This window comes from Melanaphis sacchari, unplaced genomic scaffold (genome assembly GCF_002803265.2).
Source record: "Melanaphis sacchari strain LSU unplaced genomic scaffold, SCAv2.0 Contig73_pilon_pilon, whole genome shotgun sequence".
In the NCBI taxonomy this organism is placed as follows: Eukaryota; Metazoa; Arthropoda; class Insecta; order Hemiptera; family Aphididae; genus Melanaphis; species Melanaphis sacchari.
The window spans coordinates 2862017-2881480 of NW_020271525.1; the positions used below are offsets into that span (position 1 = coordinate 2862017).

The 19464-nt window shown below is 23.0% G+C and overlaps 1 protein-coding gene across 1 annotated transcript in view; it reads left to right on the forward strand.

Annotated features, from left to right (window-relative positions):
* The window catches only part of LOC112600954, an 87606-nt gene that overhangs the window by 35547 nt on the left and 32595 nt on the right, over window positions 1-19464 (forward strand). Inside the window, exons 2-3 of the mRNA XM_025348313.1 lie at window positions 13807-13942; window positions 16328-16470. Coding sequence (XP_025204098.1) covers window positions 13807-13942; window positions 16328-16470 — 279 coding nt within the window. The remainder of the gene's footprint in view (window positions 1-13806; window positions 13943-16327; window positions 16471-19464) is intronic.

Genomic DNA, 19464 nt, shown 5'->3' on the forward strand with positions numbered 1-19464 from the left:
ATTGAAAAAATAATCAATTTTAATAAAATATCATAATATTTTTTCAATCAATAATTTAAGTTATCTAATAAATAATTATACGCCTTTTAATAAAATTGTATTTCTTAAAGGGAATTTAATATTAAATAATAATAAACTATCAATAAATAAATAAAATTTATAAAAAATTGTCACATTTTACAATCAAAAATTTAAATTAATAAATAACAATTATACCCTTATAATCAAATAATGAATCTTAATGTTTCAAAGGTTAAAATTGATTTGCCAATACCTTTGAAATTGAAATTTTAAGTTAATTTTTAATTTTCAAATGTTTAAACTTTTTGTCAAAGATTGTTTTGGGTATCTTTTGAGTTTTTGCTTTGAATCTTTTACAAAATTGTCAATATGCTTAAAATTTTCAAATTGAATTTTATTAAGTTGATTGGTTTTAAATAAATTGATAAACATTTTTGTACATTTTCACTATTTAATGTTATCTTTTACTTTTTAATTAAAACTTAAATTCCTAAAAATTGTGTAATTTTAATTTTCTTTATCATATAATATGATAACGATTACTTAAATAAAACTAATTATGTTGTGATAATAATAATGAATTATATAGTCAACTAATCTTCTGGTAATCAATTATTTTACAAGATTATTTCATCTCAAAAATAATATTACTAAACATTACAAAAATGTATATAACTTAATACTACATGTACTATTGAATACTAATAAATAATAACTAGTAATCAAGGTATATTATGGTAAATAATCCGTATGAAAAAGATTACTTTGCGATTTGGTTGTCACAGTAACTCGAGGCTTAAAGTTTTTTTTAAGTGCTCCATTATCAATATTTTAAATTATTTATCGTTGTTATGAAAAATAAAAGAATACTTAATAAAAAATATTAACAATGCCTATCTATCATCAATGTTACGAGTATATTAAATGAATTACAATTTCTAGACCAATAACTTATTTCTATATATATATATATATTATATAAGAATAATAATCTGAACGATATTTCTTAGTTTTATAATATTTTCAATAGTAAATTTTCATTCATTCAAATATTCATTTTGAAAAGAATTAAAACAGTAATTTACTCAACTATAAAAAATATAATTTAGTTAATTGTTTGATAGTTCTTTTCAATACGATTTTGTTTTATTACATTTAATGTAATTTATTCACTTAAATAATTCTGATTTTTTTTGTGTTTTTAAGGTTAATTGCTTGTGGTTATTGAATTAAAAATGTATACTAAAAAAATAAACACTTGAATAATATATTTCAGATTTTCAATAAAAACACACCACTAACGCAAAATAATGATTGCCGATATATTTTATAATTAATAAATTTTACATGTGGTTTGTGCAGTGTTTTAGTTAATATATATCTATTGTAATGACTCAGTAAAACATTAAATTTATACACATCATTACAATTATAATTTTATTTTAAATAAAAACTGTATAATTTTATTTTTATGATATATAATAATATATGCCTATTTGATATATATTCACCGTTAATAACAGTATAGTACAGTCATAATCGTATCTTATATAGTTATATATTAAATTTGAGTAAAAGAATTTTTTTATAATCTGTAATGTTTAATTAATTACAGTAAGTAAATTTGGTAGTAAAAGATAATAATAACATGTCAAATGACGCGAGGGGGAAAGCCCACTAGTATGGAAATCCTCTGACATTGAAGATAGAGAAGTTATTTAGTTAATTTATATTATATTGGCCAAGATTTGAAAGATCTGGACACCAGTATCTTTTAATCAACGTGGGTAGTTATTTGGGGTTGTAGGTTGATTGATTTAAAGAGGAATTGTTTATAGTAGATTTTAACTGTAATAAAATTTGTTTCAATTTTTGAAGAAGTTTAAGATGTACTATAGCATTAATGTTATATAATGAAGAAAGATAAACTGAAATTACTAAATGATACTTTTTAAAAAATAATTAACATATCTCTTTATTTAGATGTTGTAAATTCAGATTGGTTTTAGCATTCATTTGTGTATTAATAGTTTGTTGTTAATTGAGAGTTTGGATTTAAGAATAGAACTTAATAAATGAATTCTAGTGTTAAGAAACTATTTATAGTTTTAAAAATGTGGACCCTAAGTCAGACGTTTTTCTATTGTAAGACCTAATATTTATTTTGAGTTGTAGTTAGAATTCGTTTGTTTTAAAGGTAGATTACAGGTAGGACACATTTTAATATAGATAAGGTGGGTCGAGGAGTCTTTTTTTTTAATATGAATTGAGTATTTGGTATAATTTTTCGGGACTTAAGGATGGATCTAATATATTTTAATATCACTTTTTTTTTTTTCAAATAATTTCCTTAATACTGGTAATAAGTGTATTGGTCTGTGTTTAAAAGATTAATTTTTTGATTTGTTGCGTTTGTGTAAAAATAGGGTTATAGATATTTTTAAGTTTGGGGAAAGAAAGACTATTTCAATTATAAGTATAATATGTGAAAAATGTAAGTGATTTTTAAGAAGATGCTTAAGTATTTTGTTTGTTATTTTATCGTGTCCAAGTTATTTTTTTACTTTTAACTTATTTAGGTGACTTAGTTTAGGATTCATATCGTAATGAGGTGTGAATAATTCAGATAAACGTCTCCCAAGAATGTTAACTTTGTTAACGTCTAAAAAGACAAGTTTAACGTTTGTTTTTTTAAAGATTTTTTTATTTTTTTAATATTTTGGTAGGGAGTATTTGTGTTTAAACAGTTCATACTTATGGTATTAAATTTAAAGTTTTGTGGTTTTGGTGATTATATTTTTTTTTTATCGGATGGTAATTTAAAATATTGACAACATGAGCATACACAACGTTTATTATAATCCTCATAATTTATTGTTAATAGTACCATTATAAAAATTTTAACAAAAATAACTCATTATTTAGAGAAAAAATTCATAAATTTGCAATAAGTATTTAAAAAAATGAACCAAATATGTTGACCGTACTTAATGTGCTACTATCATTATTTGTACTAAAAAATCTATATTTTGTGTGCTTGTAAAATATACCACTGTTTATTGAAATATTTCAATAACGTAAAAATATGACGGAAAGATAAAAAATAATAAAATGAAAACAAATCATCTAATAATTAAAATTTTTGTGGTTTTCACACACAATATATTATAATGTATTATAAATTACAATATTTTAAATTTTACGACTGATATTATTCGCTAGCAACGTGTACACGAAAACTTACTATGTATAATGATTTTGTTTACCGTACGATACAGAGTTTAATTTTCTTGACAATTTGGCAGGGAGAAATTTACGCGAGACAAAGTACGCGTAGTCACGTATATTACCAACAAAATAACAGCGAATAACACGCTACGTGTACCATTGTACATCAACGAAAACTCCATCAGTACCTCCAAACTTGTACCATCATTGTGACATGTGCTTATAGGTTTATATAATGTATTTAGATGATGCGTTTTCGTTACGATAGTTTTTGACAAATAATAAATTTAAAAAAATAATAAAATAAAACTCTCCCGATCAGTATGAGTGTATGTAATGGTTTTACGTGGTGGAGTGTCCAATTATTAAAGTATTGTTATTATTACACTATATAGAGTAGTCATGAAGATAAATGATAAATAGATATAGATTAATAAATTTCACTCAAGAATCAGATTTTACTTTTGAATATACCAGGCAATGAGTATATGGGATGTAAATAGATACCTATATAATATAAAAATATAATCGTTTATACAGAATAATCACAAAGCATGCTTACCTTATTTATTTTTTTAATTAAATAATACATTTGTCAATTATTTTTTTTTTTTTAGTTTTTGGATCACATTTTTTGTAATTTCCTAAATTATAATTAACAATTTTATTAAACTTTTATTATAATGTACAGTATATATAGTATATATTATATACCTATTTTAATTTATACGATTATTAAATATTTGATAATTCTCAATTAATAATTTAATAAATATTAATTTTTTATAATGAATAACAAGTTAAGGATATATAATAGTAAAAAACTCAATTTTTAATTTATAATTATTGTATTTAAAAAAATGTTTTATTGCAACTCGCATTGTTTAAAATGTATAATTTAAGCCCTTTATAATTCAATATACAAAATAAAATAATTAAGACCTTTAAATATACATTTTATCTGAATGATTTTTTTTTTTTATTATTTTTAAAATATTTATTATATTTAAGTAGCAAGGTCGTTTCAAAATTAATACATGCTATAATAATATTTTTATTATGTATATTTAATGACTTTATGCTTATCTGATTTAATAAAATACATTTAAATATAAAATTATTTTATCAAGAAGAATAACAGCTAATTTATTTTTATATATATGTATGCAATCATAAAAACAAGATACTGGATTTATTTTTAAAGCGACTGAGATAAGTTAAATTATTTAAACTGTGAATTAAGCTAGTTAAGTTAATAATTTGATTAGAAAATTAACTAGCTTGTTAAATCAAAATGTTTAACTTAAGTTCTACTTTCAACTAGTTAATCTTTACATTTGTAGTACATGATATTAGATTTAAATATGTATGATAAAATTATAAGAAAACCATCATTGTTAGTCCAAAATAATAACATTTTATAATTTGCGAAAATTGTCTTGATATAATAAACATTAAATTAAATATAATTTTTTATCAGGCAATCTGCTACCGCAGTATAACAATAAGCTTAATTAATTAAAATTTTAGTACTCACAGGAAACACTGAGTGAAGAAACCTTCTATTGGAGGTACTTCGTAAATGAAACTTTAGAGTTACCTTATATTATACAATAAATTTGCATTTACGTTTTTTTTTTTTTTTTGTTTAATTTTACATAATATAGTTAATGGATTAAATACTCTTAAGGGCTTCTATCTTTTTAAATTATTTTGGGAATACCAGATATAGAAAGATACCCAAGTTGATTTGAATGACGATATTGAACCGTTTATAATGTAGTTTTACTAATTCCGTGACTGTAGATATTTTTAAATCATAGTGGAGAAATTTATTTGAGTCGTAAAATGGCGCTTTTGAAATGGTACGAAGGATTTTTAACTAAATTCTTTGAATAGGGTTGGTATTGGAAATTTTTTCTAAACCCCAGATCTAGATGCCCTAAGAATGAGATCTGAATAAGTCTAAACAGTTGTTTGTAAATCGATAATTAGTTAGATGGTTTTATGTCTTTGGAGTTAAGTAAGGGGCGAAGAAGGCATATGCGATTATTTAGTGATTAAAATTTCTTTTAGGTAACCAGGTAAGACGACGGTCAATGTGAATACCAAAATAACGTATATATTAAGCTATATGTAAAGGTGGATTATTGAGTGAAAGTGACTGACATATCCCCTATCAGAAAGAGATTAAATATAAAAGTGTTTCATACATATTTCGTGAGACTATAATTCTTAATATAAACATTTTAAAATATTAGAAACTACTCGTTTAAATTTTTTACCAAGATACATTAAAATGTTCAAAAACTTTTTCACTTAACGATTTGGTGCAATAAAAAAGGTTTTAATTTGTAAAACAAAAATGTATTAAGCCGCCACTGCCGATATGATACAAAAATCTGAGTGTCTAAATATATGTCCTTTCATTTCTTTAATATAGAAATATACTAAACTTGAAAATTACATTTAAAAAATGGTAAAAATATTACCATTTCGAATACAAATCATATTTTACTCAATATTATAATGTTTTACGTTAAATAAATGAACTTATAATACTTAATCGTATTTCAGGTTTTTAATTTAATCGCGATACAATATAAATCTAATGAAAATTAGCTTAAAGTGTATTCATATTAATATTTCATATAGATGTACTCACCAATTGTAAAGCGCGTCGCTTTTCCCTGAAAAATCGAATTAAATGTGAATTCGGACGGTGTTTGTACGAACTGGGATTCGCCACGATAATACATTGCGAAATTTGTTCAAACATCCTATAACTGCTATAATATCCAAATTAAACTAATTAATAAACTTGACGGTTTACGCTTGAACCTGTTTTATTATGTTATAATTCAAGATAATATGTTAAAAATTATAAATTACTTGTTCAATAATAGCAAAAATAGTATCTATGTTTTTTAAAACTATTATTATTGTTAAATTCGATAGTTCTCATCAATTGTATGACATTATCATCGCAATGTTGTATAACATGAATTGAAAAGGATATTTTAGGATATTAAAATTTTTATTTTTCGGTTTATGTATTACACAATCTGTAAACAGTTATTTTAGAATTAATACAGGTGATCAAGACATATTCTGTCATGTAGACGAACCGACGCTTTAAATGAGTTCCTAATCGTTGGTGCAAATTCATGGCTTTTAAAATATACAACTTTAAATTTAAATTAATCTAATTTTATCAACAACAGAGATAAAAAAAAAACCAACATAATATTATTACATTATTTGTTTATTTTTAGTTACTAATTAAAACTAATTGTGTTTTTTTTTACGTATAAAAAATCATTAGTCACACAAAATACGAATTGTTATTTTACAACTAATGGATTCAGATTCATTAATTAAGTTTAAAATATGCTGTAATTTAGGTAGGTAGTTAATCAAAACAAATTTGATGTACTAACTAGTCGTTTAATATAGTTATTATATTATCTATTTAAAATGTTTTTTTTAAAGATTCGGTCGAAATTATGTCAAGCAGAATAAAATTACAATACTTTTTTTAATTCAGTTTAATTTTAGAGTTTCAGTTATTTGTATTAACTAGATTAATACAACTTAACCGTTTAAGTGGATGTATAAAAAATTAAATATGGCGTCTATCGTACCAAATATGTGTGTTATGATATTTTCTTAAGAATAAAATTATTTATTTATAAAAATTAGAGAAAAGTATAAATACAATATATTTTATGAGATCCATATCTTATTGTCTTTGTCTTACGTATAACTAGTTTAAAAATTTGCACTTGGTATTTTTTAAATAATTCTTCAAATTAAGTTATTTTTCTTAATGAATACATATTGTAAATATGAAAAGGAAAATATATATTAAATATGAAATTAAAAAGTTAAATATGAACTTTACGTGTTTTTTTTTTTTAGAGATAATAAAATAAAAATAATATTTATGTCAACGTTAATAGATATTTTCTTCTTTAATTTTTCGTAGCTTGATTAGTACTATTGTCTTTAAAGAAAAAGATAATCATATAAAATATGAAAATTAGTTCAGTAAAATCATTACACTTAAAAAAAAAATAACATTTTTAAATAGTTATTAATAAAAGTTATAATGAATAATATTTTTTAAAAACAAAATATTTTTTTTTTGTTTAGTTAAATGAATCTACAGACTATATAACTTTGTTACATACTTACATCAACATAATAGTACCAAGTAGAAAACATATTAAAGTTTAATAAAATTATATTACAATTCATAATCGTTATTATGATTTCATCTACATTAAAATTACTAAGCTACCTAATCCAGCTAAATAATTATTAATAATCATACAAACAGTTGTAAAAACAATGTCAAGTAAAAACTTATGAAATTACCATCGAATAATACGTATGATATAATAGTACGTATACCAAATAAATTCTCTATGATGTAATCAATCTTGGTTTATTTATGAAAGTCCAAATTCGAAGATAGGAATAAGTAAAATCATATTATTAATAATGTATAAAGTGTTACATTATGATGCAGATATTATAAAGACTTCAAAAAATGATAGAATGTTAACTTGATGTTTATAGGTCAAACTATCAACTATTACTTGAACCAATGATGAATAACTAAACATTTAAAGTTGTTGTTATAACCATCACAGATATTCGTGAATATTTTGAAGGATGAGATTATTTACCATTAGAATTAACTATATAATAATATTATATTCCAAAGTTATATCTGCAGTGCTCTAAAAATGAATACCTAAATTAATGATTTTACATTTTTATGAATAAAAAATGTGTGATTCTATTATTTGAATAAGCTTCTTCCAACTCATTGCTCTCAAATTGTATATAAATAAGACATTATTTACTATATTCATTGTGCTGTATATTTTAGTATTTAAATCGCATATTTTATTGTACAAAATAAACTAAAATATTAAATAATATGATTTTTAAAATTGAAATATTATATTTTATAGGAAACCAAAATGTTTTCAGTATGACTTATCCAAAAATTCATAATTTATTTACAAAACCATTATTGGAATGAATAAAGCATTCGATACTTATTATTATTTATTAGTTATATACAGACTGAACTCCGCATATAACTTGCATTAAGATTTAGCTTTGAAATAAATAAAACAGAATACTGATAAAATGTATAGAGTTGGATTACCTAGAATAAATAATTATTACTTCGGTAATTATGTCATAACTGAATATGATAATTTCGTATCTCAAGTCTTTGGGAAGAACAGTTTTTAAGGACTTTTTCGCTTTTAATGCACGTAAAATATGTATAGACTAAAGTCTAAGCAGTAAAAGCCTTTTATATTTTAAATTCTCATCAAGTATTATTATTTACGACAAACAAAGATATACCGATGATGTGATGTTATCTAAGAAAAATAAACGATTCAAAATAATATTGTACAGTGATACAATATTAAAAATAATTAATGATTTTACTATGCCGTTAAAATATATTTAATTTTTTATATAATTACTCTCTAAATTTGAGTAATACAAACAACGTCGTAGGTATAAAATAATAACTACCCTTGCAAATCTTTGATAAATTTATCTTAATTTTTTCACACACAATATTTTTTATTTTATTTTTTTATTATAATTAATTGAAGTTAAGTTGAAAAAAGAAATTTGAAATAGGGTAAAATGCAATTTCGTACGTTCGTTGTCGGTTTGTCGGTGATACCTTTTAAGTACACGATTGTGTACAATTTTACTTGATTTTTACATTATTGTGTACAAAATATAAAACTTTATTAATAATTTATCAACGGTTATATATATTTATTTATTATTTTACTATTATTTAGTTATTCCCATTAGGTATACATATTTTGTTATTTTATATTGATTGTTATAGTAGTGTACATATTTTGCTAGATGTTTATTAAGTATATGGTAAATTCAATACATTCGACAACCCATCAACAAACATACGCAATCTTGTTGCCAAAAAGTATAAACGTACACAATCGTGTTCTACCCAATAATATAAACATATACAATAATTATAAAAACATATATAACAATAAAATACTGCAAGTTTTAATAGATAACATACAGCTACAGCGTATTGTGTGGTGTTGTTAAATAAGAAGATCCTGCGGACGTCCACGTTTTAATCTACGTTGAGGTGGATGTATGTGAAGATTATAATGAACTGAACCAGATGAATTTAGCAGAGAACTACGACAGTTTTCTGATAAGACTTTTATGTGGTCTACGATTTCCTGGATTTTAAGGTCTTTGCGCAGGTTTTCATTTTGTTTTGGAAGATTTGAATGTTACTAATGTAAGAGGTCACATATTCTCACCAGACTGGACAAGCATATGCGAATAGTCAACTTAGTATTTGATTGTATATAAGAGGAGAGCATTTTTTTTTTTTTGTATTGGAGATTTTTTATCAAGTATAAGGAATAACATGAAAAGACGCTGGTATGCTAATTGAAATATTTTGGAGGAGCTTCTGTTGATTTCTGACATAGGTTATAGTGATGATCACCCGCACATATAACACACTTTAGTGGTAAATGACAAAACTTTTTGGTGAGGTAAAATCTTTGACAGTTTGAACATTGTAAGCTATCCTTTGAGGATTTTCTTGATTCTACTACAACTACACAATAAAAAACTCTGATTAAAGAATATATTTCAGTAGATGATTTGGATAGTATAACGACTACGATTGGTATTGGAGATTTAAACTGGTTTTGAAGACGTGTGACTGAAGCGACTTCAAAATTAAGTTCTTGAAGTTCGTTGTGAATTCAAACTTCCGATATATTTACGGGTAGATTTCTAATAACTACAGATAGTTGTTTATTATCAGGAAGTTAATATGTGTAGTATTCAATTTTAGACTCATCAAAAAGTTTTGTTGCGGTTCTATATAGTTATCTATAGAGTTTAAGTTTAATTTTAGAGAAGATTTAGTGTTTATGATGGATAAATTTTCAAAAGTTATATTAGCTAGTGATGTATGAAAATGTATGTAATCGGAAATGTTGTAAACATAAATAGATGGAATTTTAGGTCTGACCTATGGTTGTTAAGAACTGTCGTTTTCTGTATTATCGTCCATTTCAACGTGGTCTTGGAGAATTAGTAGTGGAAAGAATTTATTTTTGCTTGTATGAGGAGGTGTAAAAGCAACACTGCTACTTCTTTTTTTTAAAGTATCAGGAAGACTGAGATCTTGAGGTGAAGTATTTTTATTGTAGGAATGCATTTGATTATTATAAGCGTACGCATTTATGGAGTAACAGCGCTATAGACAACTTTATACTACGGCTACTGATAACCAATATTCAGTATAACTAAGATTAAATGGTAATTTATTGATTTCTTGATACTTTCGATATTCCGTGTTTTAAAAATAATACGTATACCTATGTGAGTTTCTCCAATTTGTCGTTTTGTTCCTTAGTTGGAGACAAGATTATATTTCAATAAAATAATATTAAATTACAGTTAAATTGATATAACTAAATTTAAATTAAATTATATTTCTCAAATTTTAAGACTTAAATAAACATTTAGAAATAACTCAATTTAGTATGTAATATCAAAATAAAACAATTTGGTAATTATTTTGAAGAATTATTGACGACTTGATTTTTATTGCCTTTACATTTTAAGAAAATGTTTTTAATGATTTGACTTAATTGAAAGTGTCCCTTATTTTTAATTACATTATTATTTCATGAATATAGTTACATTGGGAATGGTATCGCGTAACAATTTTACGCATGCATCGTCAAATGAATTATAACGTCTTAATATTATCACACGTACCTACTAGCAATAATAGTATGAAAACATATTATACAAAGTACACGTTTCATCCGAGTCTGCTTACCAATAATGTTGATTAAGTTTGGTATTAACCTGTTCCGTTTTATTTTCTATTAATTGCATTATCACTCCTATGTTTAGGGAGTTAAGTGTTTTACGCAAATAACATTACGTATTCATTTTTAATAATAATAAAAAAAAATGTGATGGTGATATGTTGACATCCATTAAGCTATTTGGCGCATAAAAATGACAAATAACATATTTTTAAATTATTTAATATAGTACATCTACCTATACATTTATTATTTTTTTTCATCAAAAACCATTTTTAAAGTTTTTTTATTTACATAAAATGTTTTTTAAAAAATACATAAATATATATTAAGGTATATAGTGCAGTATAATTACTAAGATAATTATATTTTCATGTTTTATTTTCAAATATTTTTATTTTTTTCATTATCATTGTAAATATTATATTTAATTAAATTTTAATAAATTTAGGACATTTTTAAACTGGACACGTTTTTTAATACCTTACAATATGTAAAATATTTTGTTTGCATATATTCAAAACCAATTGTTTTAAATAATTAATTATTTTAATATCTGCTCAATTATTTTTATAAACGCATTATAAGCAGCTATTCTGTACTCCTTATTACTAATTAATGTTAATTTTACAAATAATATTAAGTTCGTATAATTTATTTGAATAATAAGCCAAACAATTAAATGATAATATCTATGATAAAATAATATCTAATAAAAAGTAAAAATATTACATAAGTATATCAATATATTTTTATGATGTATGAATTTAAAAATAAATATGTTACTATTTTTTATTTATTTAAATATTCTAAGAAAAATACTGTCTAAACTATCACTCAGTTTTTCGTCAATTTTATACGTTTATTTATAATATATTACTATTAAAGTATGATCAATAGGTTTTAATCATAAAACTTGTTTCATTATAAAAGTACAATATTCATGGCTAAAACTTACTGTAATTTTAATTAGTTTAATACTTTTAATAACTATTTAATAGTTTTGCGTATTCTTTACAAAAAAACACTAAATTACAACATTTAAAAACATAATTAACAAGTCAGGAATCAATTAATTTTCATAATACTCTATCGTAAAATATTAATGAAATATTAATTTATTGCAACCAAATTTAAAAACAGTTTGGTAGTTGTTTCATAAAAAATGTAACAGGTACCCTATTTAGTATTTACTCATAGTTACTTTAATAATTAAAATTGATTTAATATTAATTAATATTGACTTAATTAGCACAAATTAAACACATTTCGGTTAGAATAGATATCAATAGACATTTAATTCTGATAACTTGTCTCTATTACCTCACCTTGTTGCAGCACATTAATACAACTATATTATTATAAGCATTATACATGAAAACAATGATAACAATTTTAAGGATTTTCTAATATTTGAGTAACTATTGGCTGAAGTTTTTCTTTAATACACTTGCAAAACTATAGAAAAAAAATCTGGCTTATTCAAAGTATTATACAGCTTTGAGAATTCATCTATATAAGAACGCTACTTGAAACTTTTTGAACATTTCTTCTACAGCTCAATCATAAGTACTTATTTACAGGAAAATAATATATAATGAACATTTTAAAATCACGTTTTAAAACTAATACATTTCTCATTTAAATACTTCAAATTATTATAATTTTATAAATAATATTTAAGCCAATGATAAAACAATTTCAATTTAGTTAACTAGTTATTAAATCAAGCTATAAATAAAACAATGCATTTTTATATCAAATACTACGAATATAATATGAAATTCGAGGATATTTATTAAAATATTTAAGATTTTATCACGAAAAAAAAACCTTTCAAAAATATTTCTAGTGGAATATTGTACACATAATTTAAAATCAACTTTAAATAATAAAATCAACACTTCAAGCGTCCATCGTTTGTGTTCGTTTTATTGTACTATATCTTTAAAAATTACTTTGTAGTAAATGCAAAAGATTTAACGCCATCAAACTTTATGTTTTTGATACTTTATTAATTTTTGTTTAAACATTTAATAATTACCTATCAGGTGTACATTTTATTTATATCATGCAGAGTACAATATGAAAATGTTCTGTAAGTTCAGCGTTATCGATTGAATTAAAGTATAAAATAATTTATTATACATAGAAACAGACTGTATAATTGCATTTTAATTTGTTTCGCCGAAACGGCTGTACCTACCCTCTTTCAGTGTCCGCTGTAGATACTCGGCGTGTTATTTAAAACAAAAGATACTCGAGATTGATTAAAATTACACGTTTTCATGAAACAACCATTAGATACCGCAACTAACGTATTTAGACTGCTCGCGCTCGAAAATATTATGTGTTTTCGTTTTCCAAATATCATATAACACAACACAATAATATTCAAATGACATAATCCGGGCTTCGTGTGTCGATATGATTTATTCCCCAAAACTTTTATTTCTCTATCCTTTATATATAGCGTTGTCGAATAAATGAAACGAATAACGTTTTCTTCATCATAAACTAAATATTCAGTTATATCGAGGGATTTAACTGTCTAAACATTAACTATGAAACATTCGAAAAACTTAACACGTGCGCGCAACTGTGTGTTTCCGACCAGAGTAGATATTAAAATGTTCGTTGGAAATAATTTTAATTTATTTTTCAGGTGGAGATATCAATAACACGCAAACGCTTTGTAAAAACAGTTTAGACTTTTGTATGCAAAACGTGTCAGTTTTTTTGGAACGCAATAATCCGGTCGGTATTCCAAAATCGAAGGCTGATGTGGATATCGTTTGCAAGTAATTAAAAAAAAAAAATAATGAATAATCAGTTTCATAAATAATTATTATACGTTTAAGTTCCATGGCTTTGTTTAGTTTATGAGTTTATGATTAAATTCATACTATATTATTCCACTGTTGCCAAATCATAATTCATAATACGTTTAACGTTTAAATTTTATTGCATTGCACTCCCTTAAAATATTGTACCTAACCGTTTCAAGTTAATTACAATAGAAATGATTTACAATGTATTAATAAAGTTTAATTTTCATTTTAAAATATCTATGAATAGTTTGAAATATTTTTATTTTAGTTCCATAAATATGCTTAGAAACAATCCAGTTAATCGTATTAATCTTAAATTATTATTAAAGTTATGATACGTGTGTTGGTTTGCTTGAAATGCTTGCAATGTAAAATTAAATTATTAATGTGTAAGACTGTAAATATATATTAACACAATATAAAAGACATCCCTCAAATAAATAATACACACTTGATGAATGTTCGAATATACTTGGTGATATATTTAAAAGTTTCCATTCATTATTTTATATAATATTATGTTATTATAAAACTGAGTTTTTGAAAAAATATATATTATATTTCTTATAATATACTTTTCATTTAATTTCTTATTTTTTTCTTTTTTTTTTGAATGACTACTTTTTTTATTATTACCGATTTAGAATATTTTTGGAAAATTTCATTCTAATTTTAAACAAGTAGTTCTTAGTTAAAGAATATTGAAATTTATTGTGGTAATAATTATTGGAATTATTATTTTTAATGATTGGACAATTTTTTTAAATACTGTTTGATTGTATGCGATCTAGGACACATCGCTGTCACTGTTTTGCCGTCGCTACTTCGCCATAAAACTATTTCTCCATCATCATTTCGATGTAAGGCCATTTTTCCATTAAAAAATACCCATTAGGTTAAAAAAAAAATGCACTTATAAAAAAACATAGACTTGTAAATACTTAATAATAATTCATTTTAAAGACATATTTTGATTATTATAAGTATCTACATTACATTTGTCAATACTTAATAATAATAGGACTTATTTTGAATATTACACACATTATTTTACACATTTGTGAATTTTATAATATTCAATAATAATAAATAAATAAATAAAAATAATTATTATTTTAAGCATACTTACTACCTACATAACATTTTTCAGTGTCTAATAATAATACATTTTAAAGATATATTTTACAAAAATATTTATTTTTCGTCATTATGTAATTATAATAATAATAGTAATACCATTTTAATGATATATTTTGAGAAATTCCTCGCAAAAATTTTTATTTGGTAGTGCCAAGGTCAGTGATCTGCTAAACGCAATTTTAAGTTATGATAAACCTCATACACAAATATTTTTTCCATAGCTGTATTTGATCTATATATGTATTCTATCGGGAATTTTTTAACTTAGACTTACGTCGAAGTAGCAATGGTGAAGTGATTTTCCGGCGAAGTGGCAACGGCGAAACGGTGACGGCCATTCGACCGTGTTCGAATTATATAGAAATGGACTATAGTGCTAAAAATGAGTATCGATATTTTTTTGTATATAATTTCGTATGAATTTGTATAGATTACTGACATTTTTCACAATTGATAAGAAATTAAAGTTTTAATGAGCAGAATAGTTGACCAATATTGTTAGGTGAGTATTAAAGGTGTGCAATTACATAAATTTGTGTAAAATAATATTTTCGAAAAATTAAAATTTTTAAAATAAAGAGTGTTTAAATTTAAATATATCACCTTGTATATTATACGTATCATGTGTATTTTTTTTTAATTACAATTACACTAATTTTGTGTGATAAATTTTGCTTACAAGCCGAATTAATTTTAAAATAAAAATAAATGACTATAATATAGTCTAATATGTGTCAAAATCAAATACGCTCTACATATTTTTTTAGATAAGTAAAAATAATTATTTAACTTTATAGTGTTATAAATATTTACAATGATAGAACGAGTTTTATGGTTTTTTTTTTTTTAATTTAATGATGAATTATGACTGCAATATATTATTAATTTAATTCGCAATTTCCCTGAAAACTCAACACTAGTTGACTCGTTCAAACAATTCTACTATAGTACTATTTTAATATTTATATATATATATATATATATATATCACTACGCCTTATATTTATTATAAAAAATAATATTTATACATTTTTAAATTCAAAAATAAAAAAAAAAAAATCACAATTCATTCCGTTTATTAACAATAATATTATTTATATTAAAAGTATTGATAAATATTTTTTCTTGAAATAAATGGATTTATAATTAAATATATTTTTTTTTTATTATTTTAAAATTGCATGTATTTATACAATTATTATTATGTTTAAATAGAGGATTCAAAATGGGAATGAAGTGCTTTGATGATTTTTCAAATCTATGTCTAACATTAGATGAAAAGAATATGGTCAACGACAACGTAATTGGAGCCAAATATACGTTCAAATTTTTATGCGATGATGAAACATTTCAAAAAGGTGAATAAAATTATGTGTACTTAATTTAACTATGATAAATTGGAAAAATGTCTCTAACTATAGTTAAAGTTATTATTACTCAATTAAGTATTTTAAATTTAAGAAAAAATATTTATTCTTCCACATGAAAAAATGAGTCTAAGTAGAGTTAAATTTACTAAATATGTACCTATTATTTTAATCTAATTCTATTCATATTAAATAGTTTATAAAAATATAAATACTCATAAAAGGTAACGAGTAACATTGTCCTTAATAATATATAATAATAGTTTTTAAAATAAAATGTAATCCATCTTTACAAATTGTATTAAAACTTAAAACCTAAAATTACACATTACCGTTTAGTAATCTAACCCAAATCATTCGTGTAATACCAAACTGTATTTGAAAACTAATGGGTAATTTCAAAAGTACATTTCTAAAGTAACTATCAACTGTGTCAAATTTTCAATCTATTAAGAAACTATAATCACAAAACTTTTGAAGTGCCCTTATAGGAAAAAGCAATTTTAATGAAAGCTGGAAAAACATGTATGATTATTAGAAAATCAATAAATTCCTCTGTTCATTCGGATGATAAAACTATGAACACTACTGTATCGGCCAAGATTCTTACAATTTTTCTACACTTCTCTAAAATATCAAAATACTTTATTATTTTTTTTTTTATATAAATATTTAAATCTCTATAAAATATTTTATTTTTATATTTATAACAGCTCATAACTATACTAAAATACTTTAGTCACTATTTCTAAAATATATTTTTGTTTGATAAATATAGTGTTAGCGTAATTTTAGAAGTTAATACCGTAAAATGTATGTCTTGTGAGCTTGTAATCAAGATTTTAAAAGTCTGTTATTAAATTAGTTGTATAAGTACGAGCAGAAGTAATTGTTTATAATACTTCAAAGACTGTTGCTGTTTGTACGAAAACTTTAAATTGTTCCTAAAAACATTTTAATCGTTTTGCACACTTTATACTAAAATATTAATTTTAAACTTGACTAAAAATTTGAAACCAAATATTGAAAAATTTGTATTTAAACTGGTTTATTACTTATAAGTATTAATTTGTTGTATATTTATTTAAAGTAATGTTTTTAGATTTAATTTATATGTTCTAATATTTTTATTAAAAAATCAAATAAGTAATTATAATTTTATTGAGTTAACAATAAATTAATAAAAACAAATCATTCAATCTTATATTTGGTTAATTCAATATTAAGTTAGTTTACGAAAAAAAAAATTACAAATGTTTTACAGGACAAAAAGTTAGGGAACTATTATTCAAATTCACGTTTTAATAGTTTTCTCGGATACAGAGTTTTTTTTTTTTTTTTTTTAATCAAACCATCCTTTTATGTTTATAACATAATATTTGAATAAATTATTACCATTATTATAATTACATAGATGTAAATCGGTATTTTGTTATCTAAGCAAGCTTTGAAAATAAATAAATTCAGCTAACTTTTTTATTTTTTTTAAGCTATAATATTTTAATTATTATTTTTAATTTACTACCACTTTAAACTATAGTTTCTTAGTTGATAAGTTTTATCAGGTACTACTATTTTATAAAATAGTGTAGGTATGGTTAAAAAAAAATAATATTTTTTGTTTTAATTTAAATTTTAAAATGTTTATTTGAGATTAAACAGTATTACTATTTATTTTATTCTCACTAAATCATGATTGAGTATGAAGAGAAACTCTGTTAAGTCATTGATTTGTAAAATGTAAATCCTAAATAACTATCTTTATATTATATGTATAGTGTATACATTTTAATGATTTTCTGCGTTTTATACTCGGATTATGGAAAAACTGAAAATGTTTTTTGTGTGTTCATTTTTTAGAAAATAATACATTATTAGTTAATAAAAAATATAAATTAAAAAAATTCTCAAGAACTAAACCTGTTTAGAATTTATACTTTATATTGAAACTAGATTGTAACATTAGGAAAAATATTAAGAGAAGACGAACAAAATTTGTCCAAAAATATTTACAAAATTAAATTAACGTTGAGGACGTAGTAAGCGATTAACAACAAATTTAATAAATGTTATTTTTAGCAAAAATATTAAAAATAATAAGAAAACTTTTTCTGCGTGTATAATTATGTTTAAAAATTGTGTAATACAATCACGGTAAATTTGTTCGTAAGTTTATGTTTTGCATATATTTTTTATAATTATATCAAGAACGGCATTAAATATAGTATAATATAATAATATATTACATAAGCTGAATAACCGGGTTTCGCTCGTGTGCAGTTACTTGTGTTACCAACGTATAACTTTTTATTTTATCAGTTTTTATATTACAGGTTGCTTTTAGATTTATTGACCCTAGGTTGTCCATGTATTTTAACAACCAGAAATTGGCAAAAACTTAGTGTATTTTAATATTTCGAAGACAAATTGTAAAATACAATTTTAATCGAGGAAATATTAAAATAAAATATGCCTATGAAAATATATTTTACAAATTCTTATTAGTTTTATTATTACTAAAAATTTTATTATTATTTATTACATTATATTGTTTTATTAATAATTGCAGTTTTTGGGAACTCTTTTAAAACTAATTAAGTTTTACAACGTCATTGTAACATTAATATATACATTATGGTGAATTTTTATATTGAAATCTTTTATTCATCTCAATAAAACTCTTTTTAAATAATATTTTTGGCACTGCCTTTTGAAACTAAAATAACCAGACTACTGGCATGGCTAACTCTATAACATTTGACATAGAGCTGTCCATGTAAAAAACTTTATTCTCTCAAGTCAATACCAGCCATACTCAGTGAGACTTATTAATAGTCATAGCAAAGAAAACTTTAAGAAGGAACCGTATTCTTTTAAACTCAAAAAAACAGTCAGTTGGGATTAACGTTAATCTCAGAATAAAAACTATATATTTTCGAGCACACTCAGTGATAACTATTGCTTCTGTTATATTTTTGTGCAAAG